Genomic DNA, 21248 nt, shown 5'->3' with positions numbered 1-21248 from the left:
TCAGGAATCCAAAGATCATCTTTAACCATTTTCACTTCCTGCTGGAGTGTCCTGAGCTGATGTCACGCTTCATGCATATCATCAAAGGCCAGGTGAGACATGACAGAGTCCATTTATCTCACGTTTTCAGGGACTTTATATGGAGGAAAATTTTGGACACAGACAATAAGTACATAAATAACACTTTTAAATTTTGTTGAACGTCAACCGGTGAAAGGTGAGAGCCAGGAGTCAGTTGTGTTTTATATTTATCTGTTTCTGAAAAATAAACTAAAAAGGTCAAATCTCCAGCAACACTTTCAGTAAGCAAACAGTTTTATTTTATAAAGTAAAAATAAATGACGTTGTTATCTTTTCTATAACTGCTGCTGGAGTTCTGACCTTTTTAACTTTTTTGCCTTTATGCACCTTGGTAGTGGTGAAGTTGTTTTGAAACCCTCTGCTTAAAAACAAACTCTAAGATATAGGATAAATAGATATAGAATACTATAGAACATCCAATATTTCCACATGTCAATATGTCAGGAAGTAATGGAGGTTAATATTTCAGGTTTTTAGAAAATGATAATTTTACTGGCCTTTTACAGACAGTGAAGTTCCCTCCAGCATCACACTCAGGGTGTGAATCTAAGTTGTTTTCATGCTGTAACATGTGAACACACTCTCCTGTGATGTCACCCATTTGTTTCTAATGCAGAGTTTTGAGGCCCATTGTTGCAATATTGCAAATGCTGAACTAGCTTTGCTTGAGCTGGGGTGAGGTAAAGAGGGCGGGCCTTTAACCTCTTCACAGACAGCTGCAGGGTGCCCGCCTGTCAGTCATGCCCTTACGTGGACAACACTGACAATTTTAAAACTTAAAAAATATTGACTCATGAAAAAATTAATTCATACTTCCAGATATATGCCTTACCATAATCCATAATTAATAATTTGCACCAAAATAGTTAATTTTAATAGTTAAATAGTTAATAGATAGTTAATTTTATCCCAGAGCTAACACAGGGGCTAATCTGTTTGTGCTAATGTTGATTCCAACCCACAGTCAGCAGTTATTCTGCAGTGGTCTGTTCAAACTTGAGAGTCTATCAATAAAATGAAGAGTGAGGTTATGGTAGCTCTGATTGGTAGATGACTGGTAGGACACAACCAGGATTCACTAACGTTACACATTACAGACATGTCTTAGAGCACCAGGCTGTAGGTAACACTTAACATTCTGCTCACCTTCTGGACACTGAACTACAAACTGAGTTCACAAAGTTTAATTGATGGCACGATTTAAGTGTTACATGAATAGAAAAATTACCTTGTTGCTTTGCATCCTGGGAAAAGTTGTCTTGAACAAAGAAAAGTTGTGTTATAAAAAAAGATCTGATCTCTATTCATTTGCTTCCTAAGCAAATGCACGTCCTCACCACAGTGGGTGTTAGTGTTCATGGGAAACGGAGTCTTTATCCTGGAGAAACACTAGCTTTTCCTGATAGTCCTCACAGTGCACTAACTACGCCCTAAACTTGCCTTTGTGGTTTTGTGTGCTCATGGTTTCTGGTCTTTCTGCATCCAGCTTCAAGTGGACAATTAATGAACTGCAGTTTTTAGCACTTCCACCTGGGCTTTATATTTTTGGCTAAGGCTTGATGTAGAAAGGTCAAAGGTCGCCCTCACAGTGACTTTAATGGTCCTTGGAGACACTTTTATATATTGATTTATTATTTCTTTAGATAATTTGTGAGACCTTTAATGTTTTGATTTAGAGTGATACATGTAGGATGGAGTAGCAAAGGAACCAGGGAACTATGGTTTAGGGTTAGGGTTGAATTCAGATTCTTCTTTCAGGCACATTCTTCTGGATCCAATACCTTGAGCATTTCTAGAAAACTTTAAGTTTATAAATAAATTTAAATTCAGTTGAAACACCAGACCAGGCTAATCAGAGGAAGGACTAAAGTCACCATAATGTCATGTATTTTTTTAGTCTTCAAACTTTGTTTAGTTTTGGAGTTTGTGTTCCTTTAGTTTTTCTTGTTAACAGATTCAATTCTCGGTCTTGAACTGTCTTTCTGTGGCAAACACTGATGGATGAAAGAATCTATTTGACTGGTCAACTGAAGCATAAAAGTATGAGGTGATTATTCCGGTGAAATATTCTCACTGTCAGGCTGCTCGACAGTCACTTCCTCCTTTTTTTGCCTCCAAGGTGGAGATTAGAATTTATCCAAGCAGCAGCTCTGCTGGACTTTTTCTCTCTTTCGCAAACATCACCTTGGCTCCTGAAGTCCTTCCTCCTCCTCCTCCTCTTCATTGTCTGCTCTGACAGGTAGCTCACACTCCATCCCTTTCTCCATGTTTGTGTCTTCGGGGACTTTATGGAAGTGACTTTGAAAGTTCCCCGCCTTCTCTTCAGCATCATTTAACAGCGTTACAACCGCGGTGATAACACTTGTCTTAAGTTCCATTTACACAGCTTCATAAATTTTAAGTGCCATTCTCTGGCTCTTCAGTATTCATATTTGAGCTGCAGCGTTCGAGCCTCGTTACCCGTGGATTATGGCTCGCCTGGGAGACGGCCCTTGTTTTAATTACAGACTTTAACCTGTGAATTTGATTCCTTCTGCTGATTCGTCTCTCTGTACGCCAGCAGCCCCAGGGGGAGATGCCGTTCTCTCTTTTCCACGCTCATCCTTCACTCTACCTCCAACGCGCTCAGAACAAAGGCATATATTATGCAAATAGACCTCAGCCTCGTCTCTGTGTTACAGTGGAGGTTTCAGCTCTGAAAGCTTTCCAAGTCGTCTGTTGGAAGAGAAAAAATCCACAGTGTGAGGAGTTGAAAGCGCAGCAGAGCAGTAATTAGTTGAAGAAAATGCTGTGCAGTGTGAGATGAAGTCTTGTTTTCCCTCCTCAGCCCTTCAAGGATCGCTGTGAGTGGTTCTACGAGCATCTGCTGGCCGGGCAGCCCGACTCCGACATGGTTCATCGTCCGATCAACGAGAACGACATCCTGCTCATCCACCGAGGTAAAACATGTCCCAGACAAGGCTCACAACACTCCCACTGCTCATGTGTGAAGACAGCACCTTGAGGAAGTCTGATCACTGAGAAAGTTTACAACCACATGATTACTTTTTGGAAAATTCAGGCTGGCTGCCAGTTGTTAGTGTCAGTGTGACTCAAGAAACCCTCATTCAAAGCTAAGTGTTGACCCCCCTCTATGAAAGTGAGCCTCAATTAAAGAAACATCAGAAACATCTGTTTCCCAAACACTGGCGCTTACAGCCCTGAGCAGTTCAAGTTATACTTTTTTCTCTGCTTTTGGGTTCCTGTGCTGTAGTATTTACAAGGGATTTTATGCTCAACCTCCATCATAACCATAGTGTCACCTTCGCTAAAGATAACGTGTGTGAAACCCAGGTCAGGTGTTGAAACGTGTTTTCTCACATATGTTAACATAATCTGAAGCTGCCAGACACAACTGATGTTTAAATGTTGTCCTTGCTGACTCAATTCAGGGATAAGTCTTAGTTATAAACAGTCAAATTTGTGTCTGCAGCTCTGTGCAGCAGAGAGCAAAGATGCTAAAGGTTCATGTTCAACAATCAGCACGAGAGCAAACAGTGTTTAGCTTTAACTGTATGGGCGTGTTTTTGCTTTGATACCATTAAAACTAGAATGGATCAATTAATAGCTTTTTCAAATAGTCAGCATCAGTTGAAAAATAAAAGATTGATTTGATTATCAATCAATCAATCTATCTATCTATCTATCTATCTATCTATCTATCTATCTATCTATCTATCTATCTATCTATCTATCTATCTATCTATCTATCTATCTATCTATCTATCTATCTATCTTTATTTTATTTTATTTTACATGCACATAGGGATGGGAACCAAATTAAGAACTTTTATTGGTACCGACTGAATTCTGTCAAAAGTACCGGGTACCGGTTCATGTAAAATTAAAAGGTACCATGTTTAGGTACCTAAACACATCCTTGTGACCGTGAGGGAGTGTAAAAGTAGGCGATTTTCCATGCTGGACATGAACACAGCATTGCAAGGTTATATACTGAAGAATAAATATGTTAAATCAGGGTGTCCGCGGGGTCTTAAAAAGTATTAAAAGTTGATAAATCAATTTTGGGAAAATTAAGGGCCTTAAAAAGTATTAAAAAGTCTTAATTGTGGTTCTATGAGGTATTAAGTTTCATAGGTATTCAAGCTTTGACCCAAAAAATATCCATGAATATTTATTTTCCTCCTTGCAACTGTCCCCTGATTGGGACGTTAAACAGTCAGCAGATAAAGTTCTAAAATAGAATCGAATAAAAAAGAATAGAGTGACTTAATTGATCCCAAACTGGAAAATTGTTGTGTTAACAGCAGAAATTGATGGAGTCAGTCGAAAAATACAAAAATAAAAAAGAATAAAATAAAAAAAATACACAAAGACTCTAGTTACAATAAAATACAACAATAAGGATTGTTAGCGGAATAAACACCAGCTTTAAATTAACGTAATTTCTAGTTTCATAAAGAGAAATTAAATACGATATTGAAGCAAATCACACTATCTCTGGCACATATCCTACGTTTTAAAAATGATAAAATAATTTCTCATTTTCTTCAGCAAGCTGGCCTTGAATAACTGCTGTTTCTTGTTGTGGGAGTGTTGATAAACCTGCCTTTAGTTTCATTTGTTCTTTCAAGCTTTATTCCTCCTTAGCTTAAATCATTTCTGTAAAAATGTAAACTACAACTGTTAAAAAGTAGATGCCAACAACAACTGAAAGTTGTGATAAAGTCTTAAAACTTTTTTAAAGGTTTTTGAAAAAGTCTTAAAAAGGTATTGAAATCAACCTCAGGATTTTAGCATATACCCTGTAAATTGAAAAAAAAAAAAGATTTGAATAATAAAAACAATTTGATAGTTTTTACCGCATAAACACAAAAAAGTACCGAAAATTGGTACCGTTGAGTACGTGTACTGATTGCCGGGTACTGGGCATCAGTACCGTATCGTTTCAAATGTGAAAGATACCCATTCCTATTTGGACCTAACCTTTCTCAGGAAACACAACTACAGTCAAAACACAGCAGCTGGAACCACACATGACGATGAACAAGGTGATCAAATAACTGAACTAAAAATAAATTTACTATAAAAGGAAACAAGAAACAGTTAATTACTTAAATACTTTACTCAAACTTTTTTTAAAAGCAGAGTAGAGGCTTCTGTTGCTTAGAGAACATTGCCAACTTTAAATGTTTTTTTTTGCAACAAATGCATGTTTCATTCCCTTTTTTGACATGCTAATAAACCTCCTTAACCTCCTGCTTCTCACAGCAAACACAATAAAATCTGACTTTTTAATATTAAATGGGAGCTTATTGAGTTTAAACCATCTGCAGCTTTCACCAATTCCTGATTTGCATTTTTAATTTGAGTGTGTAAGTCAGTGTGGTAAAATCCTGTTGGTTTAAAAGGAAAATGTACACACTGATGTTATGATGTATTGAACCATGTAGTTTAAAAAAAGTATCAGTCATATTTTGAAACCTATAATGATACACAATGGGTTTTTGTGTTTCATGACTTAGAGTTCCAAAAGACACGTTACTGTCTCAGACAACCACAGATGGAGTTATGGATCACTAGGCGTAGCACGCATACAACACATACTACTCATACTACTGTAGGTTTTCTGTTAACTGAATATTTTCCATGGTGGACCGCTCTACTTTTTTTTTAATGACAGAAAAATCCCAATTTTGACACACTTCAACTCACACCTGACCTCTTGGTGATGACTGAGCACACTAATCAGCTATTGTCTCTAAAATTACTATTAAACATGTATTTTTTTAACGGTTTAAAAATCCTACAGCAGCTGGAAACAGCAGCAAAGTTCATCCAAACACAGCTGGTGGACAGATATTTGTAGGTGTGTAGACTCCAGGAAGATGCCGGGGGTTTGTTTACAAAAAGAAATGACTGGAAGAATGCAGAAATGTGTATTCTAATCATATTTCTGTGTTTCACTGACAGACTCCATATTCAGGAGCAGCTGTGAGATGGTGTCAAAGTCGACCAACGAGAAGCTGAAACAGGGCATCGCTGTCCGGTTCCACGGAGAGGAGGGCATGGTGGGTTTCCCTGCAGCTGAACCTCAGCGTCTCTTTAATCCACAGCGGTCAGAATGTTGTGCTTTGTGTTACAGGGTCAGGGTGTGGTGAGGGAGTGGTTCGACATCCTGTCCAATGAGATCATTAACCCAGACTACGGCCTGTTCACGCAGTCAGCTGATGGTACGAGATGTTCTTCTTTTTAACAGCAATGAACTCCAAAGCCAAAGTCTTTCCTCTTGGTTTAACTGTGTTTCTCTGTCTGTGTGTGTGATCTGCAGGCACCACCTTTCAGCCCAACAGTAACTCATCAGTGAACCCAGACCACCTGAACTACTTCAGGTTCGCGGGTCAGATCCTGGGTCTGGCTCTGTATCACAGACAGCTGGTCAACATCTACTTCACCCGTTCCTTCTACAAACACATACTGGGTAAGAGACGGTGGTGAGGCTTTGTGTGGAGCTGTGTGAGGAGCTGTGTGAGGAGCTGTGTGTGGGGCTGTGTGTGGGGCTGTGTGTGGAGCTGTGTGATGATGGTTTGTAGTATTTGGTCTTTAATCCTAAATGATTTCTATCACAAATGACCTTTAACTTCAAAACACACACACATTGCTGCAGTCTTAGTGATTTCTTAATTTCTACTATTCGAACACTGAAAGAGAAACAGAGTCAGAAATAATCTGCAGTGTCCAGAGGAGTGATCTGGGATCCAGCAGTTCAAAAGTAGTTAGACCAGACTGCTTTTGAACTAACTGGATATTAGGATCAAAATGTAAAAGTGATAAAAATAACATGTTCTCAATCAGATTAGATGAGGGATTCCAATATTGTTTATCAATCAGGTAAAACCTCCTTGTACCATGGTCTGGGTGAATACTTGATTCTGATTGGCTGCAGGGTGTCAGTTAAAAGGTGATAATGGACACCTTGAACAGAAGTTCTGGTCAAATAGTCTGATTGTTCTAAATTACTCTGCTGGATCAAACAGTAGTTGGTAACCGCAGCAACGGAAACTTAACATCGCCTAGCTCATAAACAGTAGACAAAATGAACGATAATCAGAGTGAATGGTGGATATTTATAAAAACGATGTAGGATGAACTGACTTTCTTGATTGCACATTTAATGATCAGAGTGAATGGTGGACAATATTTCTTGCAATAAAAACAATTTAGTAAACTATCTGTTGACTTTGATTCTTTGCAAAAAAAATTGCATTATTCTCTGGATACACAAATGATAAGAGGTGCACTCGCCCTCTGAAATCACACTTTTTCATGTAACAGGGCTCATTGTAGACAAACCGAGTTATAACAACCTACAGAGCACAGAAAAGATTCATGATGGATGATGTTTGACCGCCAAAAGACAACAGATTCATCAGCAGATTAAATCCTGATCAACCAAGCAGTGAAATTATCTGTGTCCAGAGGGGGCGCCAAAAACAATGCAAACCAGAAGTTCCTCACAGGAGCTTTAAATAGATCAAAGGAAAAAAAAACATTTATTCAAAAATGTTGATTCTTTATAAATTTTATAACAGTATTTTAATAACTTTTATTGTAGTATCATAATATCAAATGTAGTGTGTTTGGTCCAAAAGGGCTGAGAGAATCTGTAGATTTGTGCTGAAGTCAGTGCCCCTTATGATAAAAATTATAGATAATATTAAATGTTGAAGGACTTTTCAACACACGGTTTTGCAAAATAAAAGAGGAAAAAACTACAAAAGTTAAAAAACCAAAACAATTCAAATAAAGGAAATTATATATTCTGCCTGTGATTTGGTCTGAGAAGGAATAAAAGCAGCTTTATGTAAAAGTATTGACAAAGTGTGTCTGTATGTGGATCAGGTTAATCTAAAAACACTCAGGACTAATAGGATGTAGATTTCTAAATCTGAATTAAATTGACTCACATTAAGTCATTTAAACAGCTGGATCTAACGGTTATATTTTATGTACCATATGAACAATAATATTTCTGTGTGTGTGTGGTTCAGGTATCCCAGTCAACTACCAAGACGTGGCATCCATCGATCCAGAGTATGCTAAAAACCTGCAGTGGATCCTGGACAACGACATCAGTGATCTAGGTCTGGAGCTCACCTTCTCAGTGGAGACCGACGTGTTTGGAGCGATGGAGGAAGTGCCGCTCAAACCTGGAGGGATCAGCATTCTGGTTACACAGGACAACAAGGTGAGGAGGCGTGGGCTGAAGGGGAGCTGAGGGCGAGGGGAAAGTCATGGGAAACATCACAACTCAAATGGTTTTCTTGTTGGGAGTCATAGCTGAACACAAAACATGCCAGGTTAACAGATGATCAACTCAGGATCTACTTTATTTAGAGCCATATCTGTACGCCTGACTTAAATTAGTCATGGATAAAAACTTCTTGACTTATTTAATTTTTGCTCTTCAGCCATTAAAAGTCACTTATTAAAGTTTTTACCTGTTAGGAGTCAGGAGAGAGCTTGGAGTTGTAGATTTAAAGTTTGCACTGTTTATGTGTCTGAAGGTGTCGTTAATGACCAGCTGAAGTTCTCCTGCAGTATTTTCCCCCTCAGTTTGTCTCCTGTGAGCGATTGATTTTTCTCCTGCAGCTCATCGTCTGGAAGCTCCTAATTAGAGCGCGCAGTACCACAGAGATCCTGCAGAGGGCACTGTGATCTTACAACAGCATGAGCTCTCTCTCCTGTTTTATCACACTCTGATCTGTGTGTGTGTGTGTGTGTGTGTGTGTGTGTGTGTGTGTGTGTGTGTGTGTGTGTGTGTGTGTGTGTGTGTGTGTGTGTGTCAGGCGGAGTACGTCCAGCTGGTGACAGAGCTGAGGATGACTCGGGCCATCCAGCCTCAGATAAACGCCTTCCTGATGGGCTTCCACACCTTCATCCCCCCATCACTCATCCAGCTCTTTGACGAGTATGAACTGGTGAGACTTACTGCTCCTCCTCATCCTCCTCCTTTTCCCTCTCCCTTCTTTTTCTTCACTTTATCCCTCTTCTCCCTTTCCACTTACTTCTTTCTCTTCCTTTCCATCTCATTGTCTCCTTTCTCCTTTACTTCCACCTCTTCAGCCATGTCTTGTCTTCATTTTCTCTCCCTTTTTTGACTTCCTGTCTTCCTTCCCCTCTTCTTCTCCATCCTTTCTTCCTCTTCTTGATTTTTTCCCCACCTCCCCAGTCTCCTTCTCCCCACCCTCTCACCTCAGACTGCTCCTTTTCATCACCTCTCTCCTTGTCCTCTCTCATTTTTTCGGTCATCGTTTCTCCTCCTCTCCTCCTCCTTCCCCTTTTTCTACTTTTCCTCACATCAACTTCCACAGGCCTTGCCCTTTACCTCCTGTACTTTCTTATTCTTCTTTACCTCCTTCTTCTCCCCCTCTCCTCCTTTTTCTCCTCAAAGCTTGGTTCCTTTTCCTCCTCACCTCTGTCATCACTCCTCTTCCTCATCTGTCACCTGCTCTAGTTTCCCCTCTTCTTCCTCTCCTCCTCTACCTTTTTACTCTTTCTCTTCCTTTACCATCCTCCTCACCCTCCCACTTTCCTCCTCCATATTTTCTTCCCTCCTCTCCTTCCACCTTTCCTAAACCTCCTCGCACACCTCTTCCTCCACTTCTCTTTTAAGCATTTCCTCCCTTCTCCTCTTATTTTCTTGTCATCTTCTTCTCCTTCTGTCCATCTTCCTCTTCTACCCATCCCACCTTCTGCCCCCCCTTCCCCACGTCCTCTTCTTCTATTCCCACTCATCATTTCCTATTTTTCCTCCACTTTCACCTCCTGCTCTCAATTTCCTTGTTTCCTCACCTCCTTTTATTCCTTCCTGTCATTTTCTTTTCCTTCTTCTTCTGTTTTTATTGCTTCCTCTCTTTCTTCTCTGTTGACATCCTAGACTTTAACTCCTTCTCCTCCTTCTCCGCCGCCTTCTTCCTTTTCTTCCTTCTTGCCTCATTCTTCTCTTTTTCTTCCTTCACCTCTTCTTCCACTCATTCCTCTGTTCTCTAACTCTTTAATAATGCTTCTTTTCACAAACTTCCTCTCCATCCCTACTTTTCACCTCCTGTTCCTACTTTTCTTTCACCCATTCTTCCCCTCCTCAGTTTCCTTCTCTTCCTCTTTTTTGCCTCCTTCAGCTTCACCTTTACCTCCTCCTCTCATCCTTCCTGATCTCTTTCCTCTCACTCTTCCCTCCCCTCTGGCTCCGCCCCCTCTGGGCTGTGGATTGATTCGCCGTGTTTTGGCGTGTTGGGCTGTGCTGACCTTGAAGCCCCTCCCTCTCGTCTGACTCCATTAGATTTTTTTTTTCTGTGTGTGTCGGCAGATTTCCCGTCCTGGCTGCGTGAGGATCGATAGTGTAGCATGATGATTATCCCGTCCTGGATTTGTTGGACATGTCTCGGTCATTCTGTCATTGCAGCAGGACAGCTGTTTGTCTCTGATCAGCTGCTGTCAGCACAGCCACACTCTGAAGGATAAAGAGGAGGACGCACTTTATACTGTACTGTTCGTGTGTCATAACACCCCAGGTTCAGACTGAGACTAACCGGGTATCTCATGAACCAACAGAGGAGACACAGTTTGAGCACATTTTTTTCTGTGTCTTGAGGAAAATGGCACAGCAGGAAATAAAAGAGATGACGTTGAGTCATTCTGTAGATCGTATACCAGACTGTAAATATTTCAAGCTTTGCACAACAATGCAAGCTTTGACTTCAAAGTCAAGATCAAAGCAATGATTAAACAAGTTTCTGAAAGCATGCTTTGGATGAAACCGTAAAGATGACGTCAAATTTCATCTTTTCTGGAACGTGTTAGTGTTTTTTCTTTCATTTGATAGGATTGCACAAGATAGCACAAGATAAACAACAAAAGATAGAAAAATAAGAATAAGAAGAATAAAAATAAGAAAAATATTAAAAGGGAGAAGAAGAACAACAATTATCATGATAATAATAATAATAATAAGAAGAAGAAGAAGAAGAAGAAGAAGAAAAAGAAAAAGAAAATAAAAAGAAAAAGAAAAAAAAAAGAAGAAAAAAACAGAAACAGAAAAAGAAAAAGAAAGGAGTGGGGCCTGTGGCTTTATTCGACTCAACATGGAGAACCTCACCCCGTCCAGGGTCTGGATAAGTGGTTGCTGCCACAGGGGGGCTGGTTATCAGCTCCAGGTTACCCAGAATCACCAAAAAAACACAAACTGGAGCATAAAAACCCCAAAAGGTTCGTTTTTTCTGGCCTCAGTTTCATGTGAAGGTCAGGTTAAAGAAGACTCTGTTAGCAGCAGAATGTCAAAATAAGAAAGATGCAGTTATCATCGTTTGATTGGCTAGTGCTTTAGGCTTCACATCCCAAAAGGTTAGCCCTGGTTCAGAGTTAACCTACTGTCATACCCTGCTCTCATCCTGACTCCAGCTGACCAACTCCTAACTGTGCTGTTACTCGTTTTGACATGTTTTTAGCAGGATTATTTCCTCAAACTGTGTGTATGTGTGTGTATGTGTGTGTTTGTGTGTTCTCAGGAGCTCCTGCTTTCAGGGATGCCAGAGATCGATGTTCAGGATTGGTGCAAGAACACAGAGTACACCAGCGGCTACGATCCTCAGGAGCCGGTCATCAAGGTGAGACTTTCTCCTGTTAGACTGTCGATGATCCTCTCAGGTGAAATCATCATGTTTCAGTTTCAAATCTGGATTTACAGTTTACATTGTCCAAATGTTAGATGGTGTTTGTTCGATTCTTGCAGCTCATCGAAATCTTTTAATGTCAGACCACAGAGATAAGTTCATTCAGACTTTTCTGAATCCTCCTGTGCGTCAAGAGTGTTGATTTTTTAATGTTGTCCAGAAAACAAAGTGTCATTAAAAGCTGAAGCGCTGGTTCAGTGTTCAGAGTCTGTCAGAAGGTGTTTGTGTTTATTCAGGGAGTGAGATCTACCTGCAGGGTTGATACTTACACTCTTATAAGACTTTAGCAAAGTTTACACTCTTTTATTTTTATTCATTTTCATTTTTTTTTTAGTGTGGGTGTGAAAGGGATTAACGAGGTGTATAAGAAGCCTGACAAAAACTTGAACAGAGGCTCATCCATCAACTTCTGAAACGGTTCACCACACGGATCGAGTTATTGATTTATTTTATTGCATATACAGAAAATGAAACAGTAAGTTCGGGAGATCTACAGGAAAGGCCATCCTAGACTTCATGGAGATCATTTGAGAAAATCTGACCCTAACACCAGTTTTGTTTTACTTTGTCTTCAGAGAGCCCATTCCTTTGGTAATATTCTTTGACATACGTGTGGTGTTGGGTGTATTTCTTTCTTTACAACATGGCCCAACATCTGCCCCTTGTTTTCTGCTTCTCTGAAGTGAGCTCAGTGAGATTTGGGTCTACCCCAGTAAGACAAACCTGAAGGACCTTTAAAGAAAGGCATTCATTACACATCTTCATCAAAAGACTCTTCACTCTTCACTGAGTCTTTTTGAGTGGAAGGACAGTATCTCTACTCTGAGCTCCTGATCTTTGCCTTCAGGCCCAGCCCCCTCCTCTACACAACAGTGCTCTTTTAACCATGTTGCTCTCTATAAAGACACAGGATCGCACATACAATAAATTAATGAAAGAGTGGGTATTCTGCCTTCTTATATTTTAAACAGGGATGTAAGGTTACAATGGTGGATGTTCAGACTTAAGAAGTGCAGATTTTGTAACCTCTACATGTTCATTTGTTGTAGAAAACCCTCAATCTGTCTGTAAACTGATCAAAACACTCCTTTCTGAAAGTAGATCTCCATAAGACTTGCTGAACTGTTAAGGTCATCATATAAGTATCTCATAATTGGTTCATGACAAGTTTGAGGGTTGGGCCTCAAACACCAAGGTCTGCCCTTAGTCCCTCCCCTTGACAGGCCTTCAGTGGGATGGCCAATCAGAGGGAAGGGGTTTGTCGAGCTGAGAGAAATTGGGATTTTTTTGAGCTGTGAAAAATGTAAAGCTACTACAAGAGTATCAGAGGGACAGAATAAAGCCCTTAAAAAAACAAAATACCCCCTATTTAAACACCACAGAGAATAGTGTATTTAGAACAAGGGATGAGTGGTGCACCAGATTCAGTAATAGCATCACGTTCAGTCATAACTTTGGGTTTTGCTTGTGATCAGCATGCATTGTACTTTTTGTAAACACAATGGGGAGTATCTTCTCTTACCACAGAAGCAGCTGTGACAGGTAACAGAGTGATTTGTGACACCTCTCTCCTCATTCACCTACATCTTTTCTTTCAGTGGTTCTGGGAGGTGGTGAAGAGCCTGACTCAGGAGGAACGAGTCCTGCTGCTCCAGTTTGTCACAGGAAGGTGAGTTTTTTTTTTAATTTTCACTGTTTCTTCATCTGGAAAAAAAGTGTGTTTTAGGAACCGTCCTTCTCTATCAGTTCCAGAGTTCCTCACGGGGGCTTTGCCTTCCTGATGGGGGGAAGTGGTTTACAGAAGTTCACTGTTGCTGCAGTGCCGTACACCTCCAACCTGCTGCCTACCTCCAGTACATGGTAACTACTCCTTCAGTTTTTTTTTTTTTTTTACATCTGTGCGGATATAAAGCTATAATTCAAGATCCAGACAGTTATTAATAAATTATTGTTAGCATCTGACAGTTTAACACCGAGGTTATTACATTTTTCAGCTGGTGTTATTCTCAGAAGAAACAAAATGAAATGACCCCGATAAGCAAAAGTCGTGATGTTGCTCTGGACTTATCCAGATTTTTAACCTCAAGTCTTGTGAGCCGTAGATATGTGTGGTGACATAATTTGAATTAAGGGGGGGTGATAAACTACAAAATGAAGCTATAAAACATTCGAACATGGACAGGCTGTTTTTGTGCTGATGTTTGTGTTGAGTTTGATCCATGTCAGCTGTCTGTGTTTACTAGTTCAGACTGTGCATGTGCTCCTAAGTACTTTTCCACTTTAGCCCCCGGCTAATGTTACAGCCAACAGTGTTGTGCTCATATATTTTCATCTCGTCCCTTGATGTGATGACAGGATGCTCTGTGTCTGTCACTGACACGTTGTGATCCCTCAGTTTATCAAAATTAAGCTTCTATCAAGAAATGGAGAGACAAAAACATTAAAGACAGGCTGACGTCTTTGCTGTGTACACTTGTGTCTGTTTCACAGAAAGTTTTGAAATGTGCCTTTCTGTATTATATCTAAGTCTGTTTTTTTCTTGTAATAATGTTATAATAAACAAAACAGTAAGCATGAACCATATTCATCAAAAACATTCAAAGCCCCCACAGACTGCCTGTGTGCAGACTCCAACTGCTCTGCAGTGTTGAAATGTTGCAAAAGTTTAATTCATTAAAATAATGTGAACATGAACTACAGGCAGATTCAAAGTGGTTTATAGAGAAGACTGTTATTTCACATTACCTTCAACTATAGGTTAAGTGTTGATCAGTGAATACAGTCAGGTAGAGTCGGGAGTGAAAGCTTTTTAATCTGATGTTAATTTCTTTTGAAAACAAAGAGATGAAACTACTATACAGCTCACTAACACTGCTGATAAAGAGAAAAAAGATTTGTTGAAAACTTTTTAGAAATTATCTTCTGGAGGTCTAGAAAACATTGTACATCGGCTGTTTTATATTTGTTGTCAGATACCACTAAAACAAAGTTTAAAGAAATAAGGTAAGGTTTTTACTTTTCATTTTTAGATCCAGGAGCTTTTTTATTCTTGTATATTCCGATTTTTTAACCTGTGGCTGTACTTGAGAAGATACAGGAAAGCGTTTAAAAAATATGCCATTGGCACAGCCTAATATGTTAAAACATGCTCTTGTGGGCTGTTTCTTCTGGTAAACAAAACTGTTTAAACTTCAGCCAGATCTGTATAAACACTTATTTCTCTTGGTGTTTTTTCCACCTTTGTCACCAGTTAACAAAAAAAAACAAAAACAAAAAAAACACTGCTACAGTTCAGTTTCAGCTGCTCCGTGGTGTCAGATTTTAGTAATTTCCTGGATTAAGGAAACAAAGGGGTTGTGGAAAATATTTTCATTTTAGTCATACCTCTCTTCTACTGTCTGAAGTATTTCCGTACTGTTTCTGAACAGTCGATGAAATCAGCTGTTTTCTTTATGCAGCTGGAGCACTGAGCTCCCAAAATATTAACCACAGTGTGAGATTCCCTCAAAAAGCTCCACACCAAAATAAATCCACCGTGACCAAAAGACTGAAGCAGCAAGAAAATATATATATTTAATGTTTTTATTTGCCCTACAAACCTCCAGTTTATTACACTCTGATGTTAGATTTAGTTGAAAAGAGGTCAGAAAAATCATCTTTTATTTGCAAACTTATTCCAATTTATAAAACTGACAGAGCATTTCTGGACATGTGAAATAATCTGTCCTGACACAGACTCTCAGTGCTGCCCAAGCTGTAGCTCACCGTCATCCTCACGTATATTTCTGAACACCAGAGGGCAGTGCGTCTCTTCTGTGCAGAGACGGCTCAGTTTGAAATGAGGGACGGGTCTGTGCGTGGCGGAGTGTGCAACAGGTCATTCATCTCTCTGCACGTCTTTCTTCAGGAGACGTTAGAGACATCAGCACTCCTCCTCCCCCCTAACCGTGTCCTCCTCCTCCTCCTTCTGTTCTTTCTCTCCTCTCTGCAGCATCAACATGCTGAAACTCCCAGAGTACCCGAGCCTGGAGGTCCTCAGAGACCGGCTGCTGGTTGCTCTGCATTGTGGGAGCTACGGGTACACCATGGCGTGATTATTACATCACTTCCTGCTGTTGGGAGTGTCTGCAGAGCCATGTGACACTCTGATTCTTCTCCTGCTGACTGAAAAAGGGAAATCCAGATTCATCTGAACACGCTGCTGGATGCAGAGGGACAACAGACTGATCAGGACCTGAATCAGGATCTGGTTCTGGATCTCACCTCATCATACCTGTGCCAAATCTTCTGGTATATGATCGAAGCTGGTATCTGGTAACTTATGCAAAAAAAATCTTAAAGTCTGACAATTTTCATGTATTTACTTATTGAAGAGAAAAGAGCATTTATACCAGGATTCCTCCTCTTACAGAATATTTATCACAATAAATCACCTGAGCAGGATATCTGAATGTACACTACTGATTATCTATGTAAGACCTTTCATTTTCAACCATGCAGTCAATCAAAATGCGTTGCATCCATATCACAGATTCCTTTAAAGGGCCAGTGGCAGATCATCACATGTATAGAAACGTTTCCCGCTTATTTTCCCTGCTTTTGCTTATTTTGGAGCTTTAAAGGTACAGAAAGTACAAAGACTTGTTCCTGCAGCAGCTAGACAGGCTGTAATGTCTGCAACATAATCCTTAATCCACTAAAAGTTCTTGTTGTTGTCATTTACAGATTTAGATTGTTAATCTCAGTGTACAGAAAGAATCTCTACAGAGAGAGGAAGGGACTTTTAGAAAGAGGAAAAGATTTTCAACTCAGACAGCTGTTATGTCTTTCTCCCCATTCATGCTAAACACTGGTGTTAACAGGAACTTTACCTCCTCTCTACCTTTGCCTCAATCGGTTGATTTAATCGTGTTATCATGCCATTAAAGTATCGTTTGAAGCCAAAATGATCTTAAAGAAACAAAGCCACAACATCACTGAGAATACCTGATCATTACTTTTGAATCAGACAGGACAAAACCAACACCTCCTGATTTTAAGGAGGGAAGTCGCTGTTTTTGCGGATAGGGTCTGTTTCCATGAAACAAGTGATGTAACATCTGGTAAAGAAAAAGATCTTTTCCCACAGGAATCCATTCTGTAGGTTTCTTGTGACGCTTGGCTCTGAAGTATCACTTTGCAGCCATTACAGCCTGTTTTCCTGCTGCCAGCTGACACTGACTGAAAGAGCATTTCTGAATATTACTGTACCCTATCCCTTTAAGACCCCAAAATATTTAACAGCACAGTCATCCAGTAGGAATGAATAAACATCAATGATTTAATACTTTTAATACATATATTTATTTTGTCACTTTCTCTTTGTTTGGTTATTTCTTGTTCTTTTGGGGCCAGCAGCTTCCCTCCAAACACTTGTCCAATGTTTATGCCAAAATCTATTTAAGCCCTTGGTTTTCTTTCTTAAAAACTTATTGCACTTATTCAAAAACAACAACATTTTTCTTTATTTTTGTTGAGCCAAACATGTCCAATAGACTAGTGTTTGAAACATAGATCATCTCTGCTTTGTAGAAAAAAACTTTGTACATACTCAATGGTAAAGTAAAGAGCGATGAGAGGACGATGAGAAGAGACTAAACCTTCTGCAGCAGGGCCTGTGTCCACTGGAAGTTCTCATTTTCATTCCTCCGTGCTTCTTTGCTTCTTGTTGCTGGGTTAAGGAAGTTATCACACAGCATTTGGACTTCTTTGACAGTCAGTTCTGTTTTGAATAATTCAGTTTGCTCTGTTTTTTGCTGTTGTTTGAGGGCATATTTTAAAGAGAAGACAAAGAAATTGTGTTTGTTAGCAGCAGCTCTGGAAATTTTTCACCTGGTTATGCAAGTTTGATGATTTCCCCCTCTGTGGTTTTTGACGGTTAATATCCACAGTTCTGTCTTTTCAATGACTGATTATTTGAGTGATCATTTAGATGAAGTGTAGGAAGTGAAAATACTGAACTGCTGAACTTTTTGGGGTTTTGTATCAAGCTACCGCCACTAAAAAGGAAAATGCTGTTAGTGGACACAGGCCCTTACTGTGTTGCTGTGACTTCCTCCTCTTATCTGCTTTCTTCAGACTGCACAAATGTCTGTCGAGACTGCTAGACCAGTGTGTTTCACTACTTTGGAGCTGCAAATTTAGCATTTGAGCCTTCATCATCTTGATTTTGGAACTAAATTTAGGCAAAGGGGGAGGGGCTTGAGAGGAGCATATCAGCATAGCTAACTCAGTTTAAGCTGTATTTCTCAGTAGCTGAGCATTTTTTTTAAGTTGTTCCCTTTTGTTTTAGCAAAAGACAGTTGATTAAGTCTGTGTTCTCTCTCTGAATTTGTTTGTTGGGTTTCTTTCAGACAAACATAAAATGGAACTTTTGTTTTATTACTTTATTAATTTTTAGAGAAAAAAAATCAGAGAAAATGAAACCAATGTGTGAATGGAAAGTAATTGTAAAAGCAGCTTTTAATTTCTAATTCTAACTAGATGAGCAAAGTCAAACACTAGAAAATGAAGTGAAATGTCCAGTTTAATGTACTGAGGATTTTGAGAAGGCATTATAAGTCATATCTTTAAAGAAATGATACAAGTCAGGCTATAGGACTGACGTAAGAAAAAAGTAGAATACAGGTTAAATTATAAGTTTGAAAGTTTGAGGATTGAAAGTTTGATGAAGCAGAAAAGGTGAATCTTATTCTTAATTATTTCAGTTCTGACCCCAACATTAAAAGTTTGGCTTCATTATCAGTGTGTCAGTTTTGTTTTTGTTCTCTTTAGATTTTCACTTCGATACTAAAGATAACTTAGTTTAATGATGGTTATTTTTTTGAATCCTAGTCCTGAAACTCTGGGCTGAAAGAAGAGGGGTCCAAATGTGTCTCATTCTTTTAAAATCCTGATTAAATACGTGAGCATTAAAGCTGAGGCCCAGTTAACGTGTTTTTGTACGTCCAGACTGAAGTTGGACTTTACTGTATCAGAACAAAAGAGAAGGGGAAACAAAAGAAAGGATGGACATTTGGTTTTGGACCCTCAGCTTTTCATTCATTTGCAGTTCCTCCCTGCAGCATCTGATGCACGCACCATGTGCTTTACTGTATGAGATATTTCTTTTATTTGTAGCATTTTGCTGTAATCTGTATCTGTGCTTCATGAATGAACATCAGTCTCCCTCTGTCACGATTACACCTGTTGAGTTAACCAGAGGCCATAAAAGGTTTCTATGTGACACGTTTGGCGTGCTGTGCCAAACATTAAACGCTGGATTCGTTTTGAATTGATTTGTATTTCTGCCAACAAAAGCATGCTGAAAATCTGTATTTGTTCCAAAAGAGACAAGATGTTTGTGTTTTACTCTTTGGTTTGTAAAGGAAGTGTACATATTGGTCTCATGTGATCTATCAGTATTGTTTTCAAAGCCCGGACTGAACTGCTTTTGTAAACTGCCTTTATACATATTTCTGTAAATGTCTTCAGTATCAAATGACGTATTTTACCATGAATAAATGTTGTACTTCAAAATTAATCCAATAAGGATGTGTTTTTTGACAGACCTGCTGTTCAGTGATGTGAAGAGAGGAGAAAGAAATGGCCTCATGTTTGTGTGAGGAGAGGTTATGAGCAGCTGTGTGTGTGTATGTGTGTGTGTGTGCAGACAGACATATGTGTCCGCAGCGTGAGTGCTGTGTTGGGTCACCAGTGAAGAGCAGCAGGTCTTCTGGTGCTAAATGGCCCCTGACGGTCTCTCAGAGTGTGGGGCAGCTGCTGCAGGTCTGCTCTGACATCACATTACACCCACTGAACCTCTGCTGCTGCTCCCGCTGCACACTCTGACCAGCACGGCTCACTGAGGACCAGGAAAATACAACCACCACCACCATTGCTTTTGTTTCAAACCATGCTTCACAGGCTTACATAAAGATATTTTTCTTGAGCTTCTAATTTAGTCATCTGATTTGAAAACTTCTAGGAGTACTTAAATATTGCAAGAAAATGGAGAAATATGGCTTTTAAGAGTTCAGTTATTTTCCTGCATCTTTAACCTGCTGAAAATCTGAAACTATCTATCAGATTCAGTCTTTTTTTCTGTTAGTCATGACAGAGAATCAGTAAAATAGGAAAAATTGAGTTGAGATTAAGAGGGAAAAGTACAACCCCAACCTCAAAAGTTGGCATGTTGTGGCAGATGTTAAAAAAGTTTGTTGTTTTTTTTCTAACAGTTTGTAAATCATTTGGAGCTTATATTTCATTAAAACAGTGCATAAACAATGAATCAATTGTTGAAACTTAAAATGTTTTGATTTTTGCCTAATGGTTCATCAAACAGTATGAACTAAATGTAAAAAAAAAAAAAAAAAAAAGTGTTTTTTTGGTATTTCCATGAATATTTATTGCTTTTCATACTTAAAAAAACATTTTAACTTTGCATAGGCCTGATGTTTGGACCTGAATAGGTCAACAAAGAACGCTCATCATTGTGAGACTTAAAGCCAAGTCTGTATTTCAAAACATCTCCAACAAGAAAAACATAATTATTGTGAGTCTCTTTAGCTCTTCAAGATTGCAGGACTGATATGAACATGCTTAAATGTTTGACTTCTTAACATGTTAATTGTTATTTTTTATGCTTTGCAAAACATTTAAACATATTTTTCACATATTTTAACGTTGTGTTGGAAAAATGCTTGGTGTTTCATGATATCCACTTTGGTGGACACATGGTTAATCATGCTCTTCTGATTTCCTAAAATCATAAAATAATACTTGTACTTCGATGGTACCAGAGGCATGCACAGACATTCAAAGGGGCAAAAAAGAATAAAAAAATAAAAAAACAAAACAAAACAAAACAAAACAGAAGGGCTCTTTAGTGCACATTTTTGCAACAAGAGGGCAGTTTATCATGTTTTAACCAACCAAAGGGGGCGGCTTAAGCTGCGTTTCCACCAAGCAGTACGGGTCGGTTCAGTACGGTTTGGGACGGTTTGGGACAGTAAAGTCTCATCCCGTTTGTGTTTCCACAGCAAACTGTGCCCTCTCGTGGTGGGCGGCGTGTAAGCCGCATGCCGGAAGCCACAGCTGGTAAACAATAGCGCGACGCCGTAGCAGCTTACCCCGCGATTAAATCCAACAAAGAAGAAAACGCGACACAGTAAACAAAGAGCACGGATGGAAGACATGGAGCATTTCGTCCTCTCTGTGATTATCATGTAACTCTCTGTTACAAAGTGTCATCAAGCTTCGTTTCAGAGAAGTCTGTGTGCCGCAAGGAGAAATGCAGCTGCTGTCAGGGTAAGTAACGATTCTTTTGACCAATCAACAGTCTGCAGTGTGTTGCTCCACCTCCCGAGAGCGGATCGGTTCAGTCTGGCACCCATACGAAAGGGTCCCAAAAAAGTG

General features: G+C 39.4%; 1 protein-coding gene across 2 annotated transcripts in view; it reads left to right on the top strand.

Annotated features, from left to right (window-relative positions):
• Positions 1-19331, top strand: part of hace1 (HECT domain and ankyrin repeat containing E3 ubiquitin protein ligase 1) — a 34676-nt gene extending 15345 nt beyond the window's left edge. For both annotated transcript variants that reach the window (XM_074683835.1, XM_074683834.1), the window contains 11 exons: positions 5-92; positions 2909-3020; positions 6055-6152; positions 6227-6314; positions 6413-6562; positions 8133-8329; positions 8931-9062; positions 11649-11747; positions 13412-13482; positions 13560-13673; positions 15805-19331. In XM_074683835.1, coding sequence (XP_074539936.1) covers positions 5-92; positions 2909-3020; positions 6055-6152; positions 6227-6314; positions 6413-6562; positions 8133-8329; positions 8931-9062; positions 11649-11747; positions 13412-13482; positions 13560-13673; positions 15805-15907 — 1252 coding nt within the window. In that variant the 3' untranslated portion in view covers positions 15908-19331. The remainder of the gene's footprint in view (positions 1-4; positions 93-2908; positions 3021-6054; positions 6153-6226; positions 6315-6412; positions 6563-8132; positions 8330-8930; positions 9063-11648; positions 11748-13411; positions 13483-13559; positions 13674-15804) is intronic.
• Positions 19332-21248: the final 1917 nt, after the last annotated feature.

Source organism: Halichoeres trimaculatus, unplaced genomic scaffold, assembly GCF_033239565.1.
Source record: "Halichoeres trimaculatus isolate MK-OKI-2021-1 unplaced genomic scaffold, fHalTri1.1 fHalTri1_scaffold_12, whole genome shotgun sequence".
Classification (NCBI taxonomy): Eukaryota; Metazoa; Chordata; class Actinopteri; order Labriformes; family Labridae; genus Halichoeres; species Halichoeres trimaculatus.
This window is presented reverse-complemented; position numbering and strand designations above follow the sequence as displayed.